The following is a 19,565-nucleotide window of genomic DNA, read 5'->3' on the forward strand; positions in this document are numbered from 1 at the left end:
GGGCTCTATTTATAATGTTATGGGTGCAATTAACGAGAGAATATGAACCACTTTTGATCAGATGGTTCAGAGAGCTTCCTTCAATCAAATTGAGTGCCTTAACAATGTCAGAATCGAGAAATATTAAGCTCATTTGATACGCCTTGTCGAGACACTCAATTCTACTATGACTTGCTAGATTTGACATTAGTTTGACCTTTCAAATGTGCCCATAATTTTAAAAGTGGTTTAATGACTTAATCTAAGTTTGATTCGACTCAGATTAGACTGGTTTTTATATCGTTGGGTTTGTCTCATTGAGCTGGTCCGTTTAACTATAAGTTTGCTGAAATCAGAGCTCTAGATGATTTTTTTATCAAGATTTAAACATTTCTTCCTCAAAATACTACCTCGAGATTTGTGTCAAGCCTTGAGATTTATGTCGGATGATGAAAATTTGTTGGTGGAGTATCAGGAACGATTTAATGTACAGGTGATATTTAGTTTATAGCTGATTTTTTCAACTGGGCTAGGTCTTGTAGTTTTTTTCCTTTTTGGGTATTCAACATAAAAATTTCTGGTATTTTTACTTGTTTTTTTTTACTTTGTCTAAGTGTGTGTTGAATTATCATGCAATGCTAATACACGGTAATTCATTATTCTACCGCCACAAATTTTCTAGCATACATCATGCATGAATTTTTAACCATCAACATCCCCCTAATGTTTTTTTTTTAATTTATTTTAATTATAGTTGGGATTCACATAGCAGCTTCAACTTTTCTTTCTTAGAATTTTAAATACATTTTATCTTTATTTGTTGAAGCCTATTGGATTTGATCAGGAACTATCAAAATTTTTAACTCGATAACTTTCATTCATCATAATTTATATGCATCATAATCAGTTGGATTTATTATTATGCTTGAAAAAATGATTGAGATCTAAGAATGTAGCGTAGTTCAATGATTGAAAGTAGAGAGCAACTGATTTATCACTCAAAAAATTACTTGATCAAATATAGATATTCATAATAACTTGAAGAGTCGAGTTCAAGACAACCCAAACTCTACTTCTAATAAATTTATATTTGAATTAAACATCTTCATAAAATAAATTCGATAATATCAAAAGTGATCTAATCCAAGCCTATATGAAACTCAGATTGAGTATCTAAAGCATAATAAAAATTCTTGAGATTTTAATTAAAGAACTAAATGATCTCTAAATCTTGTATGCTTATTTCAAATTAAGTATAGCGAATGGAAAAATCTAATAAGCTTGAGAACATTTAATTATAACACCACTAAGACTAAAAAATTCTCATCAAATATTTTCCAATCAAGTGAATCACTTTGGATGGTCTGACAGAGTTTTCTTATTTTTGATGATATGTATAAAAGATGTCGCTAAAAACAATTAAATAAATCACCACTTTCTACCTACGAAAGGATATGAAGGGGACCAGGCCTAAAGAGTTACCTCGCCATTATTATTATTTGTCAGACCACCGCCAACCTCCACCGTTGTAGGGTTGTCACCATATGTCTATTGCCCGTGAGTTGTCATTGATTATCCATCATTGTATTACTGTCACTGCTTATCTACTTTGATTGGGTTGTAATTCCGCTACCATTGTCATTGACCAACCTTCTGTCTATTTCAGATTGTTTAATTACTAACTTGCTTATCATTATTGACCCATTAACATTCAAACACAATCACCGAATCACTCCCGCCTAACAAACATTAACAAGCTTCCATTGTATAACCTTTGCCAATAAATCAACATCTCCCATCCACAACCATTATAATGTCAATGACATACCATCATAATTAATTTTTTAATGCTCATATACAAAAATCAAATCATCACAATCATTAGGTTGCCACTATCTTTTGAGCACAATTATCCAATCACTTCCATCGAACTATACTAGCCCAAACTTCGTTGCTGGTCTACGCTTGTCCGACATCCATCATGTGCATATGGTCACCTAATCATCATCACTTGACTATTTGTACTTGATTTTTGATACCTAATTGTGATATCGAAACAAGTGATATAATTACAAATACTTGACTTTTGTTGATTGTATGCGATTGTATACGATCACTTGCCGATCTATAACCACCCAACCACTATCTATTGATTACAGGTACTCACTCATTGATGTTTGCCTATGAGTGTCAGGTTTTTGTCTCCTTACCATGACCCCTTGGCCATGATTGGTCATCTACAATTTTTTGACCTTCGTGGCTCGACTGCGAGCACCTAATTGCTAACAATCAATTAACATTGCCAAACCTCGATCGTCGGGTATCGACCATAAGACAAAATGCAGGTCATTGACACAATTAAAATACTCACAGACCACATTACACATTATCACTAGTAATGTTAATACATGTCATCATTCATATTAAGATTATGACAAACTTCTTAATCTAGCGACTTGAAACTACGATGCCATTTTTTAGGACTTCTATTTTATTTGAATACTCGCATAAAAGCGGTGCGGATTTGAGATATTAATATCTAATTTTTGCACTCAACAAAAGCAATTCTAGGATTAAAATAAATCATTTAATTTGGGGTTATGATGAAGGGTCCAAAATTGGGACATGGTTCCGTCAAACCTTATCCGGTTGACCCCAGTCATATCCGACCCGCCAAACAAAACCACATCCCACAGGCGGGCCAACCAAGGCCCGACAGCAAACTGTGCCCGATCTTCGTTGACCGTAGACTACCATCTTCCACCGTTGATTCTGTCCAGTTGTCATCTCCCTTCTTCCCGTAAATATCTCCCTCTCTCTCCTCCTAACGCTCCCTTTCTCCCGATCCCGACCCCGTCTTGGTGGCTAGGGTTTCCTTTCCTCAAACCCTTTTCAGCTTCTTCTTATCTTATTAGGTTTAGGTTTTATATCCTCCTTTGAATATCTTCATTAGGATCCTATCCTCCTACGCCGTTCACAGGATGATGCAGCCACAACCGATGAATCAGCAACATATGCAGAATCAGGGGATGACCGTGCCGCAACAGCAATGGGCGATGATGCAGCCGCAGTACCAACAGGCACAACCTCCGACTTTGTGGAACCAGCAGACGTCGCAGATCCTGCCGCCGGCGCAGGTGCCTGCGCCACAGCAGCATCAGCTCCCTCCGCAGCACATGTCGCATTACGCGCCACAGACCGGCGGGATGACTCCTGGACAGATGCAGCAGCCTCAGCCGTCCCAGGGGTCTTCTGATGAGATTCGAACACTCTGGGTGGGGGATTTGCAGTATTGGATGGATGAGAATTATATCTATGGTTGTTTTGCTCAGACCGGAGAGGTGACAATCCTTTCTTTGCCATGTTATTTTTTTTTCACAATTATTAATTGTTTTACTATTATTATTATTATCAATTCTTTTTGTTCTTTTTATTATTATTGCTGCTTTGCTATTTGCTATGAATGTTGTTACTTGATTGCTGTTTAGCTTTTTGCATGGATTTTATGAATTATTGGTGCAAGTCAGCTCAGTTGAGCCTGAGCTTTTAATTCTGTAGGTTTAGAACCTTTTTGGCAGATAATTTTTTTTTTTTCAATCAAAACATTCTCTAGAGTAATTAGATTTCTACTAATTCATTATATGCTATTAATTCATTAAATGAAGTTTGATAACTTGCGAATTTTATTTTGTTTTGAATAGAGTGGTGAGTGATTCTAAAGTATGCCTATTACTACATTTTTCATTCATATCATTTGTAGTTGCGTGATACTTAATTCTTTTAAGATTATATGATCCATGCTGAACAATTATTTAATGCACTCCTGTTTTTTTTTTATTTCTATAGGAATCTACTTATATTTTCCAATTATTTAATGCACTCCTGTTTTTTTTATTTCTATAGGAATCTACTTATATTTTCTCTTTATATTTGGCTTTTTTGTATTGGATTCTGTAATTTAATTAATGCTTAGGATGAAACAATGCATTTATGATTTTGGTTTTCGACTTACTTTAACATGCATTGCACTTTTTTATATGCATATTCTACTAAAAAAAATTCTTTGGCAGCATTTCAATCCACTTTCAAGAACCCTGTTAAAAAATATGGATTGAACCGAACTAGATCGTCACTTGAGTTGTGAACGATGTTTTTGAAGAATTAGCACCGGAATTTTCCAATAATATTTAGAGGGTGTGCCATTTTTATTTCACAATTACTTCTAGCGTGTCAATTTAATTCATATCTTTCACTAAAGCAAATGATTCCTTTGGTATCCATGGAAAATGAATACATTGGGAAATGAAATTATTAGATTTTACATAATTGCATAATTCAATGCTTCAGGCAGTAAATCACTGTTATTTGTTGCAACTGCATCATCAAGGCAAATTTGTTTGAACTTTTTTATTAATAATTTTGACCTCTGATGTTCTTTATGAAAGTTCACCTGTGTGATATGCTTTTCTAGTATGTCTGTGTTTTTTATTTAAATTTTCTGTGGACATTGAATTTGAGTGTTGTTTTAAAATTTTTTTTATGTATCATTGTCATTATGGTTTTCTTTATCATTGAAGCGAAACATAGTCCATTTTTTTTAGTATATTGATATTGTAGTTTTTTTAAAATTTGCAAAACTTTTATGCCAATCTTATCATAACTTGTAATTTATCCTCTGCAGGTTTTATCAGTGAAGATAATTCGCAATAGGCACACCCAACAGTCAGAAGGTTATGGTTTTATAGAGTTTGCATCTCGTTCAATGGCACAACAAGTTCTTCAGACATATAATGGTCAAATGATGCCTAATAGTGAGCAGGCCTTCAGACTAAATTGGGCATCATTGGGGGCAGGTGAGAGACGAGGGGATGATGCTTCCGAGTATACCATATTTGTTGGTGATTTAGCTGCAGATGTGACGGATTATCTCTTGCTAGAGACATTCAAACCTCGCTATTCCTCTGTTAGGGGGGCAAAAGTTGTTACAGATAGAGCAACTGGACGTTCAAAAGGCTATGGTTTTGTTAAGTTTGGAGATTTGAATGAGCAGTCGCGTGCTATGAATGAAATGAATGGGGTTTTTTGTTCTTCAAGGCCTATGAGGATTGGGCCTGCATCTAGCAAGAACAATGCAGGCATTCAGCAACAAAATCCTACAAAAGGTATATGCAAGATGACTTATTGTACTTTTGTTTTTATCTTATTTTGTGAGGATATCGTTTGAAGTATTTTGCAAGAAAATTTCTATTGTGTTGCTACGCCGGCCCACTACTTTGTTTAAATGTTATGCATTCAACCAAAGCCGTATTGTTCCAATAGTAATTCGCTTCGTACTAGATTCCTTTGTGAAGCAGGCTACATTAACACATTATTCAAAGTAATTAAGTCTTATAAGATTCATATTCTTTCAAAGCAGGGCAATTTGAGGCCAATGATTGTTTAGGCCTGGAACTGACTTCTGAGAAGCTCTTCTCCTTTAGTTCGAGCCTCAATTAGGTCAGTGTCATTGATTTTGTCATAATTTGACAAAGAGCCAAGGTTATCTATTTTCTTCTCCAATTTGACTTAGTAAAGTGAAAAGTTTTAGCTTGTATACTTAATGTAGTTCTTTACAATATAAGCGATGTCTACCAACTGAAGTTTCCTTTCTCTTTAGCTTTTTTGGTCTACTTTTGTTTATTTTAAAAAGAGAACCAGTCAATATTAAAGATATTTATTCCATCAGTTTTTTTTTTTCTCTACTAAAAATCTTTATAATTGTCGGTAGCTAAAGCCTTTTGATATTCTTTCCTTGTCAAATGGTATTTCTCCTCTGTATTCATTTCTCATTAAATATGTTTTATATTTGAATTGAATTGGTGCAGGGTTTCTCCTTAAGTAGCAATACAGTTCTTTCATATGCACCCTTTGAATATTGCTTCCTTCCCGTATGAAGTTTCTTCTTTGATTTGATTTCTTCCTTATTAGATATGGGGTTGTCTTTGGAGGCAGATGTGTGCATGAGATAGCTGTATGATTTTGACCTTGGTTTAAGCTCCTTATGTTTTTATGCTTTATGTATTATTATTCACGCGTATCACGTACTAAACATCCACTCTTCCTTTCTTTTCAACATGTTTAGTCCTTTCTTGGTATTTATACCAGCGAACTATTAATGAATAACAGACACACGCTGACCAAAGTTGCCATGGATGAAATTTGTGAAATACTTTGCGTAATTCTTGTTAAACATGACATGCAAAAATCACTAGAAATGAATGATGAAGCAGGATTTGTAAAATTGACCCGAATAGTTTTTATGAGTAATGAAGTTTATTATGCTGATGGCGGTGATTGTAGTAATGATGATAATGATGAAATACCATTTTGCATATTATTTATTTAAAACTTGCATGATTTTAAATTTATATAATGTTCTTTGTGAAGACGGTGTGCCCTTTCATGCTTGTGGTTCTCAACCCTTGCATAACCATGCCATTTTATGATATGTGGGCTCGTGCTCGACAAAATACCATAAGAACCCTTTTCGGGATTCATGTTAAATATACATTCATTGGAGCCATAGAGACAATTATTGAAGCATGTTTATGATTTTTTAGTTTTGAGGTTTTCAAAGGACATATGTGTTTGAATCTTAATATGATTTAATTTTAGGTTGATTTCTTTTTTTTTTTATAAACCTTCTTATTTTATTAAATGTATTTCCTATCGGATTCATTAAGTACATTTGTATTTCACTTTATTGGTTTATTATTAATTCTGTATTTTGAAGGCAATTATTTTATAATGTCCTAATTTGGATTGTTTCTAACGAGCAATGACCTTACATGTGTGGCGCCTCATTTTTCACACCTCGTTACGATCATCCAACTAGCATGTTGAATGGCTATTTTGCTTGGCCTCACACGAACGTTAATGGGCCCCTAATAGTGAGGCTAATCCCTAGCAACCCATGCTTGATGGATTTAATAATTCCTAACAATTGCATGATGTGATAATGTTTACTTTATGATTTCCATTCTTTCCATAACTGGCAACACAAACAGACAAGTCCACCATTAGGCATAGTAACAAGAACGCCCTGAGAGGTATATAGGAAGGAGAGAGTGATTGTATTGTTGAATTTCTTTTTCTTTTCTCAATTTCTATTTTACAAAAGCAAGTGAATTCTTAAGTTGATGTAAGCGGAGATCACCTAAAGGCTCGTATTAATTTTTGCTTTATTTTATTTGTTATTTTCTCTTAGCGGTTAATACCTTTAACAATTGAAGTAATCTAGCTCAAAAGACTAATCTTCTACATCTAGGGGTGTAAACGAACCGAACACGAACGAACAGAGCTTGTGTTCGTGTTCGGTTCATTTGAAATTTAGTTTGTTTGAAATAAGCTCGTGTTTGAAATTGTTTGTGAAGTCACTGTTCGTGTTCGTTCGTTAACGAACGAGCCGAACACGAGCTGTTCGCGAACGAAGAGCCAGTTTGACCTCTCTAATATTAATATATATAAATAATATATTATATTAATTATATAACTTATATTATATAAATATATAATATCTATATTAATATATTACTAATATAGTATATTAATATATTAATATTATTAATTTATTATATATTATAATTTATAAAATCTAATTTTTTAAAATATCATAAATTATATATATATAATTATTTTAAATTATTTTATATTTTGAACAATAACGATTCAAACACAAACGAATGCATCACTGTTCGTGTTTGGTTCGTTTAACTAACCGAACGAAAAAAATTTATTCACGTTCGTCTTGTTTACTCATTGACGAACCGAACACGAACTCATTGACGAACCGAACACGAACTCATCGCGAACAACGATCCTTTTTTACAGCCCTATCTACATCCCCTTAAAATTGCGAGCGGGAGAGCAACTGGCATAAACCAATTTTACTTGTTAACATTTTCTATTTTGTTGATAGATTTTGGGGCCAGTAGGAAGTCCAATGGATGATTATGAGGATCACAAGGGCTTATTAATCGCCATCGATGCCTTCACATTGACCTTTGGGAATGACATTAAGTATACGCCTCAACCCAACTTGATGACATTTTCCGCGTAATTTTATGATCTTTCATCCAAAATGGATGGCCTATGAAATTGTGGCATTGCGACAAACCATGTCGACATGTTATGGGCCACCTCTGAAACAATGATGCCTTCCCTTAACAATATCTCCGACTCCCAGTTTTAGAAGTAGAAGACGATACCTTTAGCAATTATTGTTGTACTAGCATAGGAGACGGCTCATGAGCAAAGCACCCTATGGGGCTTCACGCAAATATTACTTAAATCAAGAGACACATTGCGTTATTGGTGGAGATTCTACTATAAGCTCAACCTACCAAGCTGAAGATTCCATCTTTGGGTCATTATAAGAAGCTTGCACACCTCATAGAGCATTTTAGGAATTTTACCATTGCATTGACCTCCAAATTGGGCAACTAGCATGTATTTTTGCCACTATTTAGGGATTACACGAATGAAAACTTAAAAAAAAAATCTCAAAATACAATGTGTTTAAAAAATTAGTCATTATGTATCTCTGGTAATATTCGATTTGAGAAGGGAATGGCTCATGAATACATTGAGTTGGCAATAAGGATCAGACTCCATAAACCTTCAACATTATTCTACTTTGATATTGATAAATTTGGCACTTAGTAGATGAGCATACTACTGAAGCTAATGAATATAAAAAAGTTATAAAAACATTGCAAAAGCTGTATTGTGTTATGGATAAACTATTTTTTTTATTTATATTTGATTTTATATGATGGAGGGAAAAATTAGAGCTAAGTAAATTAGTTATGGACTTAAGCCACACAATGAGAATCAAGTTTGATACATTATAAATGAAGATAATTGGATTAAATATGAAAACATCATGGAAATATGGAAATAATATTTTGAAAATTATTAAATTGAAGCTTTTAAGGACATTTTATATTGAAAGAGCATTTAGAATAAAATAATAAAATATTGTAGATTGATCCATAAAAATGGAATGAAATTTATTTTGATGAAGATGTGTAAAATTAAAGCATTTGATATGTATGAGATGTTCTTTAATATTGCAGAGTTAATGGGGACATTGTAGTGGCTTGTTTGACTTTCTAGTGAAAATTTGTACATACGAGGATGCCAAGTTTTATAAGAGATTTTATTTTTTAATAATATTTGAGAACAAAACACTTCCCAAGATTATTCTCACTATTGAGAAAACTAATTTTTGAATAATGCCATGAAGCTGTGGTTGAAGGTAATAAACATAGACTTAATAAAAATTACTTTTCGAGAATTAATCTGATATCTACTATAAAGGTGATTTTTTATTAACAATTAAGAAGCATAAAGAGCAGTCAAATGATCTTCATATGATTTTAATTGATCTTGAAATTGTGTGTAATTGTGTTTTACATGAATTGATTTGATCTACACATTAATGAAAAGAAGTGCGGGTCAAAAGTATTTTGAAGTTTTTAAAGATACATGATAATGGATTGTTGAGTAGTTTTAAAAGTTGTTCTAGAGTGGCCAAAGAGCATCCAATTACAATAAAATTATATTTCGAATTAAATAATGAGTATTTATCTTTTTGAATTGGTCTCAAGGTTGCTTATAAATGATATTCAAAGCGTAGTTCCTTGGTGTATTCTTTTTGTGAATGATTGTTCTAATAAGAACATTGAAGAAAATGACTAGTAGATAGAGGATTTAAAATTAGTTGAATTGAAGCTGTGTTTTTATTTGCAATTTTAGTGGTATGATATGAACAGTTATTAATTAATAGTATTAAAAAGTAAAGGGATATTTAGGTGTGATAGGTTTAACCGACAAATAGAAAAATTGGGATACAAATGAGATAATTTATATTTGTAAGTAATGATGGTTAAAATAGCGTAGCGACTTAGAAGCATTAAATAAAAAGATTTTATTGAGACCCAATATAAATAAAAGGAACTTGCAATTTGGACAATGATTGTGTTTGGATTGAGATTTGAATTTGAATAAAATGTCTCGGTGTCTAAATTTAGTTGAATAAAATGAGATTAAAGGTTCGTTTGGGGCGGTGATGTGCTGGCGATGTAGTGTTGCATCGCAGTTTTTCCTGTTTGACAAAACTACGTTTTGACTATGTTCTCAAAAAGCTGTAATTGAAAGCTGCATTTTTTCACCAAACCTGATTACCTGCGGTGGCTACTAGAAATTTGTGGTCTGACTTTTTTCAAAAAAGTTTTTGCGATAGTCTTTGTAGTTTTCAAACAACAATTTCTTCTTCAGTAGCTTCACGAATGCTTTTTCAAACAGTTGCAATTGCGCCAAACATATCCTTAAGGGTTTATTTGGGGCGGAGGTGTGGTGGCGCTTTCAAAATGCCCCGTAGTTTTGCCTGTTTGGGTAAACTGTTTTGGCAATTTTTTCAAAAAACTCCATTTTAGAACTGCTGAAATCAGTGTTTTCACACCCAACCTGGCTAGGTGGTGACGGTTTTCTAGCTGCGGTCTAGCTTTTTTTTTTAAAAAAATTTTTGTAATAACTACCGCAACTTTTTGAACAACATATTATTTTGCAGCAGCTTCACATCTGTTTTTTAACAAGCTGCAGTTGCCCCAAACGGACCTGAACTCAAGGAATGCAATGAATTATATAAAATGCACAAAATAGTTATTTGGATGAAATTAGTGTTGAAAGGATTAGAAAGAAGAATGAATTGGCTTAAAATAGCATGCACAAAAGTTATTCAAATTGATTTGAAAGAATTTAACTCCTCATACTACACTACACAAGAACAAATAAAAATAATTATTCATAAGGTTAACGCTAATCAATTGTGACAAAGCTAATTGTATTATAGTGATACATATTTTTATTACAGTTCTTTTAATGGTGCTAATACCCACTCCCTGTTCTTTATTTTATGGTTCATATCCTTCGTTTTGCCATGTAATTTCTCCCTTCTTTCCAGATTAGCACATTTTTTGTGGGGAAGTATTCCAGGATTATATGAAATTTATCCAATTCTGTATCTTATTTTTTATGCTTCACTGATTTGTTTTACAACTTCTTTTACAAATTTTGACTTTCTTGTGGTTGATATGTGATTCATGATTGAAGTTACATTATAGCATGCTTTGATGAGGGGTTTGAACATTAGCATTCTCTGCTTTATATAGCTTTATTTTTTTATTTTTTTGTAGTAGTGGAATGTACTTTGTTTTACTTGTATTAAGCTTGACTGCACTTTGGTGTACTATTGGAATTGCATAAGGCTTATCTATTTCCTTAACTAGGTAACCATGATTCACGAAAGCAAATCTAACATTTCTTCCACAAATGGCAAGCCATTTGTGTAATTTTCTCCTCATTTTTTTGGGCTTAATGTGATTTTAATATGAGATCCATATTTGTTTGCTAATTTCATGACATATCTTGAGCACTTCACCGAACCTACTATTTGCAGCTTCTTACCAAACACAACAAGGAACTGACTCTGAGAATGATCCAAATAATACCACCGTGGGTGCTTTTTCCCCTCGAATTCTACATTAGATGAATTATGTATGCTTAGAAGCTTGACATAATATTATTTTGGGCAGATATTTGTTGGTGGTCTTGATTCAAGTGTTTCTGATGATATCTTACGACAATTATTTAGCCCATATGGGGAATTGGTCCACGTGAAAATCCCCGTCGGAAAACGCTGTGGATTTGTTCAATTTGCAAACAGGTTTGTGTTTTGTTTTTGCCGAGGTTTGATGAGTTTGCTGCTGTTCGCTGATTGGTGTTTATACAGAGGAAATGCAGAGGAGGCTTTACAGATGCTAAATGGAACTCCTCTTGGAGGTCAGAATATCCGACTTTCATGGGGCCGAACTCCTTCAAACAAGCAGGTATTGTCTCTTTTTGCCAAGGGCTTCTGAGAATATGTTATTTGTTTGTGTATTTGGATTTCGGGTGAAGTTGCAATTTGATTTTTCTTTTGGTCTTTTTCAGTCACCACAGGACCAGAACCAATGGAATGGTAATTATTATGGATATTCTCAGGGCTATAATGCATATGGATATGCCCCACCTCAACAAGACCCGAACATGTATGCATATGCATCATACCAGGGGTATGGAAATTATCAACAGCAGGCAAATCAACAGCAATAGGTAATATATGCTCAATTATTATCTTTATCTTATTTTTAACATTATTGTTTTTTAAACTGTGTTAGATTGTTTTTATTGCTATTCCCTGTCGTTTAAACGTGAGTTATCTGCACTATTGGCTATTTTCTTTATAATGTAATATAGTATTATAACACCAAACTTATATGCATATTGATTATTAGTTGAAATTTATTAATTAAAATAAAAATATATATAATGCATTAGATAAGAAATTATTAAATTTAGATGATATATCATGCATAATATAGAATAAAGAAGAAAATAAATTATTATAAAATATTATTAAATACTTATATTGTTTAGAATGCATTTGATACTTTATGTGCCTCTATTTGTGCGCTTGTGCCCGTTAGACTCTTTCACTTTCTGCACAATCAAATGATAGAAACAGGAAGTGCAGCTTCTATATTTGACAACTAAATAACTTTTTTAGAGGAAACTTCATCGACTTAACTAGCCAGAAGTGTTGTTTCTTCTCAGTTCCGAGCAGCCAAATAAGCCCTAACTTCTTTCTGTGAATATGCTATTCTATTATTGAATGGATGATAGAATAATGTCAAGATACTCTTCAATGGTTCTTTTGGGTTTTTGTAGATAACAAAATATGTTTTAAAAACAACAATTTCGTCTACTTATATTGTGAAACTGAAACCATTGGAATTTGAGTGGAAGTGTTTATTTTTATCACGTTTAACTGAGACTTGGAATTAGTGAATTTCACAATTTGTCATCATCATATTTTATTTTGGTTCTAAATTAGAAAAATTAAGTTCTCATCCTCATTAGCCTTATTCCAACTATTCACGGTCAACCCCATGAAGAATTATTTTATTTTTGGCTATCAATGAATATGCTTAAGGTTTTACCGCATTTTTTAAGGATTTTAACTTTTTTAAGCATGTTTTCTAACTTCAAACAATCAAATGAGCTTGAGGGTTGTGTGGGTTGGCCAAATCGAGTTTCATTTTTTTATCTAGAAATACGTTGAAATGGTCCCTTGATTTTCTCTGAGTCATTTTAGTCCTAGAGTCTATAAAAGTGTCAATTTTGTCTATAGATTCTTTTAACGGGGTTTAAAACAAGGGGACTTATTTGACACTTTTATGGGCTGGTAGGACTAAAATGTCTCCATGTAAAGTAATCAGGGACTATTTTGACACTACTCTTTCTTTATCATAGCAAACCATCATCTTGGTCTAAATTCATGTCTCAATTTCAATTTTTATAAAATATATCACAAATTTTGAATTGTATGGGAAATATGTGATGGTAATCTTTTTATTACTTGTTCAACTATCATTTTATATGTGCAGTTTTTTTTATGTCCACGAACACTTCCAGAGCTGTTTTTTTTTTTTATTTTTATGAGAGTAAGGTGACTTATTCTATATTTTGATAGCATGTCATAATAGATTGGTGGCGAAAATTATAGCAACAAAATTTTAGGTTTCTCAGAATTATTTTTAAACAATTATTTGTCATTTAATCATGCCTTAAAAAATGTTTGATGAATACGCCAAATCTATAATTTTTAGATTATTATTTTTCGTTGATGACATAGCATAAACTTATTATGTTGAAAATTACGGGCAATGATTTATTGTTTTTAACTATGTTTAGATTTGTTATATTTAATTTAGTAATGTTGATTGGGAAGGTTTGAGAATTAGGAAATCTGTAAAATTACGAAACATGATTTGAAAAGAAACAAATATTGTATGTTTGTAAGTTATCTAGAAGGAAGAAACTCAGATGGGAGATTCATAAGCTATTGTTTGTTGGAAACATTATCAATGGATATGTATTTGGGTTAGTACTACAACAACAACAACAACAACAACAACAACAAAGCCTTAATCCCAAATCCCACTACGTGGGGTCGGCTACATGAATCCTTTTTCTCCATTGCGTCCTATTTAGCGTCCTATTTAGTATTTGGGATAATAATAGATATAAATAAAAATGAAGATTAAATTGTTGAGATGAATATTATTAGTGATAATATGGTTGATTTTTAATTTATGATTGGCCGGGACAATGTAATATTTTTTTTGGGTGCTTATTAGGTCTTTAATTTACATTAGAAGTTCAAAAAATTAATTTTGGAAGAAGCTGCTGAGCTATACTATGATCTTTTCCAATGAAAAATATACCATACTAGAGGTCGTAATTTCTTTTAATGCATGCCAAATCATTTTGAAATTCAATATATATAAAGCTTTTTCTACTCTTTACCCAGGGACCTTTTTTTTTTGCAAACTCTCTCTTTTAACAGTAAGTATTTTTCAAAGATTCTTTTATCACAGTAGTCAAAGCTAAATCTTTATCATTATGGATAAAAAGGGAATATTAATATGAAAATTGGCTTTTACTTGTTTGCAAACTCTTTTCTTTTGAGTGAGTAATTTAATCGTAAGAAAATATCAGATTAACCTTGATTCCTTTTATGTATATACTTGCAACTACATATTAGGTATTTACTTATTACATTCAGAAGATTGATCGGGAAGTTCTAAGGATAAAGATTCTAGTATTAGATAGCAAGGAAAAATGTTTGCAGCGTGAAGGATGTAGAGGTGAGGAAAATTATGTGGCTTTAAAGAATAACAAAAAGATAAATATTATTGAACACACAATAATTATGTGGAATTTATAAGTTTTGCAAAGATGATAGTAAAAGAAGCCAAAATTATGTAAGTTGTGATGATTTGTATTTTAGATTAGGAATGGTGAAAAACACCCTAAATGCTTAAAATGTGATACTTCGTTTATTAACTTTTGTGTATTTAGATGTAGTTAGAGTACTATGATGCTAATGAGATAGAACACCAATGAAATAATAAAAATGTTGTTTTGTTAGATTATCAAATGGGAATGATTGAAGAATATCCAGCCAAAAATAAATACATGCATATTTTGCTTTATAAAATGAAGTTGATTTTGTTCTAAAAAAAGCAAAAAAATGCTAAATTCCAAATGAGAAGTTGTTAATTTTGAAGAGTTTGGCAAATATTTTCAGTTTATTGACAATTTTTTTTTATGAAAAATTGGCTATGGAATTCAGAGCATTAGAGAGGGAATTTGATTGTCTTTTATAATTAATAATTTTATGTAACTACAGTTGTGCTGACTATGTTATATGGTACCAAGTGCTGGCTTGGAAAATAGTTAATGCCTAAGTTGCATTTGTAGAAATGAGTGTTAAGATGAAATTTTGACCAAATTAAAAAGAATAAATTAAGGATTGGAAAATGGTTAATGCCCAAGTTGCCTTGTAGAAATGAGTGTGAAGATTAAATTTTGACAAAATTAAAAAGAATAAATTAAGGATTGATTATCTCAGAGGAATGATTAGGTATCATTTATTTACAACAAGGCAATTGAAAATGGATAAAAACTTAACAAGATTAAAATGGGATAAATTTTTGATTGATTATCTCAGAGGGACGACTATGTGACGTCCATATAAGATAAGTTAATTGAAAATGAACTTGAGTGTAAAGGATTAAAATATACGCTCGTTGTATGGGTAAATAAATTGAGTGTTAACGTATTATGAGGGAGAATGTTTAGACTAAACATAACATGAATAGAACTTGCTCAGGATGTTTTGCAAAGAATATGTTCAACTTCTCAAACTAAATTTGGCAGGAACAAACGAAAAATGAGGATTTATAAAGCTAAAAATAGTTTGTATAAGGCTAATGGATGATGTTCTCTTGTAATAGAGAAGTAATAATGTTATGTTTAATATATAGCATAATCAAACCTATGAAGTATATTGTTGGTGAAGAGGATAGTAGAATACTTGCCTAACCGAATGATGTAAGTAGTCTAGAATCAATTTGACTTTAGTCCAATTGATCTATTGTGCATGCAATTTTTTTTTTTTGCTATGATAATTAATGGAATAATAATGATGATGGTGAATGGTACTCTTTATTATCTGTTATGTTGAAAAATTGTGATCGAGTATAATTAGAAATTTTTTAATTGGCAAAAAGGAGGAAAGTATTTATTAAAAGGTATGCTGAATGATATGCTTGTGACCAAATTTAGAAATGTTTATTTAGCAATCGAAGAGCTTCCTGTCACAGAAGGATTGTGGTAAAAAATAATGCTATTCTTATATCTTTTTTTTATTAATTATAGAGATATTAACCTCTAATTTCTTGTGAATGCTATTTACAAACATAACTCAAACTCAGAGGATATGTTTTGATAAAAGCAAATTAGATAAAGATGGAGGGATATCTAGATGACGAAGGAAAGACTATTTAAAAGTTAAGTGTTACAATTTATTAGATCTATTATATAAAGGAATTGGGATAATATGTGAGGATATGACTTCTTAAGTTAAATTTTGTTGGCTAAAATGAAGTGCCTTGCTAGTCAGAAGGAATTCATGATAAGAAAATATCATATATACCTGAATTTCAGGTTCATTTAAACTATGATTCTATGCTATATGGATTTGAGTATTGGGTACAAATAAATCATTGATTGCTAAATTGAGTATGATAAAATTTTGAGTGTTAAAATAGTGCATGATAAGAGTAAGAATGATAGTATGAGAAATGACTATAACAAAGGAAGAAGGGAGTTATTTGTTGAGTATAAGATATTGAAAAATAGTCTTCTAATGCTTTGGATTTCACTGGACTCAAATTCTTGCAAGGATTATTGGATTTGAATTTGGGTTTGGATTAGCTTTAGATGGTTTTGGCATTTAAAGTTGAAGCAAAGGATGGGAATGCTTAAAGTGTAAGGGTATACAATTATTTGTAGAAGTGGAATATATATATATACATATTTGGAGTTAGAAGCTTTTGTAGAGCAATATATGAATAAACAGAGAAAAATAATTGATACTATCAATGCTAAATTATAAGGATATGATTAATGACATACATATTGATGATTTGCTGCAATTAATTTGTAATCAGTTAAATGTATGTTGGTGAAGTCTATTCACAACAGTTATCATTAGCCTTGCTCTAAATACTTTTGGCTTGCTCGTGAATCCTTTGTATTTACTCCCATTTAGTTTTGCATGAAATTGGTATGTTGCTTTTATTTTTACCAAATCGAAGCACATTAAGTAGGCAGAACTAGTTTTCCGTAATTTACATGTGTCTGTAAGCTAGGCAACGAGGTGCTTTCAGTCTTTAATGCATAATTTTTTGAAGACTGCAGCCTTTTAAAAGCAGACAACTATCATCTATGAGGGAGAAATTTTGTAAAGATGTATGTGAATTGGGTTCTTCAGAAAGAACTAAAGGATAAAAAAAATCATTTTTTTCTAAAGCAGGTCCGTAGAAAATGAGGTTTCTTTTTAACTGCAAATGATTGAGGCAAAAATTTATATTTAACATTTGAAACGACGAAACATTAGATAAAATTTTGTTCGTTATTTTTTCTTTTCAATGTGCATGTACTGTGCCTTTTCTCAGCTTTAATAATCACTACATTCTTCCTCTGCTCCTTTTATGCTCCATTATTGTAATGTTTCCTTTTTTTTTAGCATGTTACGTCATATTTCTCTTTTGATTTATCACGATTATTTGTTTCTTTTTATTCAAAATATAATAATAATTAAACTGGGTAATGCATGGATGTTAGAAAGTTATGTTTATTTTTTTACATTATTTTTGCCTTGGGCGTTTTTTTAGATGATCCTTTTTGCAAGATTTTGATATTTAGAGTGAATATTGATAATATATTTTGTCATAATTATTACTTTAATATGATGATTATTACAGTACACTCTTGAAAAGTATCCCTCATTTAAAATGGGGGAAATAGTAAAATTTTATGCTCTTCACTTTGCTTAAACGAGGACATTGGTCAGCTCAACTAATCCCTTCATGGTTTTTTGGAGATGGAGCAAAAATTTTATCCATAAATTGTCAAATGATTATTGTCTCAATGTGATTGAAAGAGCAGCAGATCCAGGTTGCTATTTTACTGCAGAAGTGATTCAAAAATATTTATTTGTATTATCTTATCTATCTGAAGCAACCATAATATCGACTCCTTATTGTTTGAAGTGATATTCTTCCTTCCATTGGACTCAATTTGATTCAAAAACATTTCTTTCTAGGTGTATTTTTACATACATACAACCCAATTCCTATTTGTTTACGTGTCTAACATCTAAACTCTGATTTTTTCCATATATATCACCTAAATCTTTCATATCACATAAAAAATACCACTATTCTAACTTTTGAAGTGACATTTACCTTTTCATGCATAGGTAAGGTGGTAGTATGTATGTAAAAATTGAAGTTTAGGTGTTTGATACATGAATGCATAGGATTTGAGTTGCATGTATGTAAATCTTCCTTATTATTATTATTTATGAGTTTTACCAAGTTGATTTATTGTTTTGCAGTGATATTCTGCTTGCCATTGGGACTCGAATTATTATTCCAAGGAAGATGTAGCGTGGGGAGGATATTGGACCGTCAGTGATTAACTTTGGCGAGGGGCTGCTTTTAAGACTTAATATATTTTGCATCGTTTAGTTCTGTTTTGTTTCTTTGTTTAAAAAATGATTCATGTTTATGTTGTGTGCTAATTTGCTATGTTGCCAACATGGTGTTTTATTGCATATGACTTGTACTCTGAGTGAAGAAGCTTCTCATTGTGGATTTAAGAACTTCATTTTTTTTTTCTCCGTAGTGTGTTTGCTTGTACCGTTGAATTCCATTTGTAGTTCTGGTGATAAAATAGGGAAAATTACATACATACTACATAATGATTATGTATTCATACCTAACACTCAAGTTTCATATTTACATTCATAACACCTTAATTTCATGAACCGAATGTTGTAGTTAGATATGTAAGAATTTTGTGGCATGTAAGCAAATGGCCCTAAAATATAAAGTAGTGTACACTAATCTACCAAATGCAATTTTTTCTTTGAAGGATCTTTCAATTTTCTATCATCTTTTGGATTAATTGGCGTAAAGTAGCCGAGTTGCGAATTGCCTGCTTCAGCTTCAAACGTTACAAGCATGTTTATATTATTTTAATCTAGATTGTGCTAGATTTCAACTTTGTTGGAGTTGTTCAATGAGGACCATTATCTGTATTAATGGTACAGTTCAATGACTTAATAAATGTCCATAAAAAATGGAATTCACTAGTCTGAAAATCTTATTAGTCCATTGTCAGAGTTTGTGGGTGTCAACGCCTGTTAAATTGAACATTTTAAAAATGGCGAGCAAAGTTTACATGCATTGCACTCAATTCTCATGTATTTATATATCTGACACCTGATATTTCTTATTTTCATATATAATGTTTTAGTGCTTTAAACTTAATTCACGAAAAAATATTAAAAAATTGATTGATGGCAA

The 19,565-nt window shown here is 31.8% G+C and overlaps 1 protein-coding gene across 1 annotated transcript; it reads left to right on the forward strand.

Moving 5' to 3' along the window:
• The first annotated feature begins 2,824 nt into the window (after window positions 1-2,824).
• Window positions 2,825-18,833, forward strand: LOC110022662 (polyadenylate-binding protein RBP45-like). The gene is made up of 8 exons (XM_020721722.1): window positions 2,825-2,849; window positions 2,933-3,320; window positions 4,661-5,141; window positions 11,480-11,535; window positions 11,616-11,746; window positions 11,813-11,909; window positions 12,013-12,174; window positions 18,593-18,833. The coding sequence occupies exons 2-7, from the start codon at window positions 2,961-2,963 to the stop codon at window positions 12,172-12,174; spliced, it is 1,287 nt and encodes a 428-aa protein (XP_020577381.1). The 5' UTR covers window positions 2,825-2,849; window positions 2,933-2,960; the 3' UTR covers window positions 18,593-18,833.
• The last annotated feature ends 732 nt before the right edge of the window (window positions 18,834-19,565 follow it).

The sequence above is a fragment of the Phalaenopsis equestris genome, unplaced genomic scaffold, assembly GCF_001263595.1.
Source record: "Phalaenopsis equestris unplaced genomic scaffold, ASM126359v1 Scaffold000202, whole genome shotgun sequence".
NCBI classification, from domain to species: Eukaryota; Viridiplantae; Streptophyta; class Magnoliopsida; order Asparagales; family Orchidaceae; genus Phalaenopsis; species Phalaenopsis equestris.